The 3,262-nt window shown below is 42.2% G+C and overlaps 1 protein-coding gene across 1 annotated transcript in view; it reads right to left on the bottom strand.

The window, feature by feature from the left end:
- Positions 1-89: 89 nt before the first annotated feature.
- Positions 90-3,262, bottom strand: part of tecpr1 (tectonin beta-propeller repeat containing 1) — a 17,864-nt gene continuing 14,691 nt past the window's right edge. The window contains exons 19-24 of the mRNA XM_022742594.1: positions 2,841-3,015; positions 2,349-2,484; positions 2,087-2,179; positions 1,829-1,935; positions 1,290-1,409; positions 90-676 (exon numbers count right to left, since the gene is read on the bottom strand). Coding sequence (XP_022598315.1) covers positions 527-676; positions 1,290-1,409; positions 1,829-1,935; positions 2,087-2,179; positions 2,349-2,484; positions 2,841-3,015 — 781 coding nt within the window. The 3' untranslated portion in view covers positions 90-526. The remainder of the gene's footprint in view (positions 677-1,289; positions 1,410-1,828; positions 1,936-2,086; positions 2,180-2,348; positions 2,485-2,840; positions 3,016-3,262) is intronic.

The following is a 3,262-nucleotide window of genomic DNA, read 5'->3' on the forward strand; positions in this document are numbered from 1 at the left end:
AGATATATATCTATATATCTATATATATATATATATATATATATAGATATATAGATATATATCTATATATCTTACAAAAACAAAAAAACTCATAAAATACATCTTTTAAAAAAAAACCTCACCCTTCCACCTTCACCTTGACTTTACACGTGGTAAAGAGAGCGACCACCCAACCAACAGAAACATCACACCCTGATAAATAAATAAACAAAATGCATTAAGACCGTCACGTTCAGACACGCAGAAACAGCAAGAAATGACAATGACAAGAGAAATGCCCGTACCAAGGAGATGAATGCTTAGAACAAAGAACAACAGTCAGAGACTAAATAATCTAAACTTTCTGCTACACGGACTCGGGTGACATGAGGGCTGGAGGCTGCTCTCTGGAGTTTCAGTTAAACTGTGACTGCTGCTACTTCAGCGTTAAAAGTAGAAATGGTTTTAAACAAAACTTTACTACCATGGTAATATAGTTGAGGATGTCTATGCGCAGTATGTGTGCAACCTTTGCCTGTGTGTGCATCTAGCATCCCACAGCATTGCCGTTGACCTCCGTGTTCCTGACCAGGAGGGGGCTCCGAGGGGCCGGGGCGGACGGGTCTGTTAGAGAGGGAAGACGGATGCGGGGCGGCTCCATGGAGTTCCCTCTGATTGTGATGTGATCCCATCCACCCTAAAAGACAGGCGGAGACAGAGAGGGAGAAATTAGCTCTGGCCATTTATCTTTGTTGGCAGGTAAACCTATTTACCATCTGGCTTTAAGCACTTAAACTCATTTCAAACGAATACATTTTTATTGTTTTTTATCTGCTGTAATTTGCTCAGGTTAATATGTGAAAAACTTACTTGTTGCAAAGTCAAAGGAAACACCTGATATTCACTTGACTGTTAGTTACAATGACAATATACTTTTAGCCGAGTGCTGGATATTCTGGTTTTCAAAGCCAAAGATGTGACCGCATGTTCAAGAATGTCAACTTATAAACAACCAATACATTTTAAGACACTTTCAATTTTCCTCCATTTCACTCACACTTTCATTAAAATAAACACTTCAACTCCAACTGCGTATGATGAAAACATTGCTGCATTACATTTGCTGCATTTAGCATGGTCTTACTTCATCTCTTCATTAAACGTTTCTGAGACTCTGTATATTTATAGTCCAGCATGAGTGGAAAGGATGGGGTGTTGGGTAAGGCGAGTTCAATGAATGTGTGAGCTATTTCTGATTGCAAAATCAAGTTCATAACTTGGTAAACAGATAAAAGAGATACACCCCTTACCCCAATGCCGTAGTCCCACAACTGTCCTTTGGGCTCCATGGGTTGGACTCCGAGTCGATGGCACACTGTCCCACAGCTCAGACTGTGGCTGCCCTGCACCTTGTCTGCTATGATCCACACCTTCACCCCCACAACAACAAAACAACAGAAAATACTCACCAAACAACATAAAAGTATCACAACATTGATCATCTTAACTCATCACTGCATTTAGCAATTATAGCAATAAGCCACACATTTCGAATAACGAAATATATTTTAAATCAATAGTTCAAGTTGCATCGGTTCCACGTGTTGGCAGCTTCAAATGAAAGGAGAATAAATGTCAAATCTGAGCTTCAATAGTCAGAAATCTTGCGATGTATCATCCATACGCCGTCTACAACAAGCTCGTGTTTACCAACCCAGCCGGCCACGATGCTTCATACCACAGAAAATCAAAAAGGCACAGAACTGCTGAATTAATGTGCCGGCTATCACATCCACATCAGTTACACAAATGTAGAGGCAAGTCTTCTGGTAAATATCCTGGTACCCACCTGGTCCAGAGGCCCTACAGAGACCTTGCGAACATTATTAGAGATGTGTTCCCAGGAGGAGCCCTGGGGGTAGCTGGGGGTCACACCCTGTCTGTACCACAAGTTTCCTAGACAGGAAATTGCCACATCACAGACATGATCAGAGTGAGTCTACCAAGAAACATAAAGTCTCTCAAAAGCATAATTTAAAAAAAAAAAATAGAATATATTAGGTTTCCAAAAATGTAAGTGCTAAATACAAATGCATTTTTGCTTCACCATTTTCATCTACAGTGTAGACTGATGTCCTCCCGACAGACACCTGCTTTAGCTTCTGTTTGGCCGGGGAGGGGATGTGGTACCAACAGTCTCCTGCAGAGGGAGACACAACACAAACATAATACAACAGCAGTAAAACTCAGGTCTGTTTGTAGCATCAGAGGCTGGCAGCTTCGACTTCCTTAACTCTTCTCATTTTAAATAAATCTTAATGTTTCTGATTCCAAGTTGACAGGGACGGATCACAGTTTCTCCCACTGACCTGCAGGGCTCTGAGGAGAAACAGATCCCCGATAAAAGGCAGAACCGTCCTTTGCAATGGCCCAAACCTGGCTGGCACCACCGATGGAGACGGACTTGAAAGGCTGGTCAGTTCCTACGTGGAGCCACGAGGATCCCTGAGCGACCAACAAGAGGATGTTAGAACAATTACTTCTCAAGTACCTCTTAGACTGTTTTTGTACTGGAAGTGTCTTTTCATTGTCCATATTTAGCTACTTATGAACAGGAATCAGACATAAAAATATTCTTCTGCAGTCCTGTATCAAAGTCTTCCATGACTTCAGTCCTGATGGGCTAAAGATAATTAGAGGATCCCACACACTGTCCCAATGAGGGGCGATGTGGTAACTTGAACTAATGTATTCTACATTCGTGATGCGAGCAGGAAAATGCCAGTGAATGTTTATTGATGACTCACCAAAGTGGTGCAAAACCTGTTCATGTCTGCTTGCATATCATTAATGTGACTCACAGCAGGTGTCAGTGCGGTGACTCCCAGTCGGCAGAGCACGTCTCCCTTGTTGCTGATCGCCCACAAAGGAACCACGTCCACGCTGCTCTGAGCGGCACACGGCAGGATGGTCACGTCACTCAGTGGGATGGGTGGGATTTCTTGCCAGGGTCCTGTAGTGGTCAGTTTACATTTCCTGTGCAGGAGGAAAAAAATAAATACAATTGCTCACATGTGCCCTGAACTGTAACATCTGCAGCTGAAGAAGCTGCTGGAGTGGGAGGTGTGGCAAATGACGCAAATCAAACATCAATCATTGTAAATATGTTTTCTCTTACTGTGTCCAACACCTCCACATATATGTCACATCAAATATTCAATACTATTTAAAGATCTATAGTAAAAACCTTGTGATTAGGACGTCACATTAACAATATGTTTTC

Source organism: Seriola dumerili, unplaced genomic scaffold (genome assembly GCF_002260705.1).
Source record: "Seriola dumerili isolate Sdu_G_001 unplaced genomic scaffold, Sdu_1.0 BDQW01000068.1, whole genome shotgun sequence".
NCBI classification, from domain to species: Eukaryota; Metazoa; Chordata; class Actinopteri; order Carangiformes; family Carangidae; genus Seriola; species Seriola dumerili.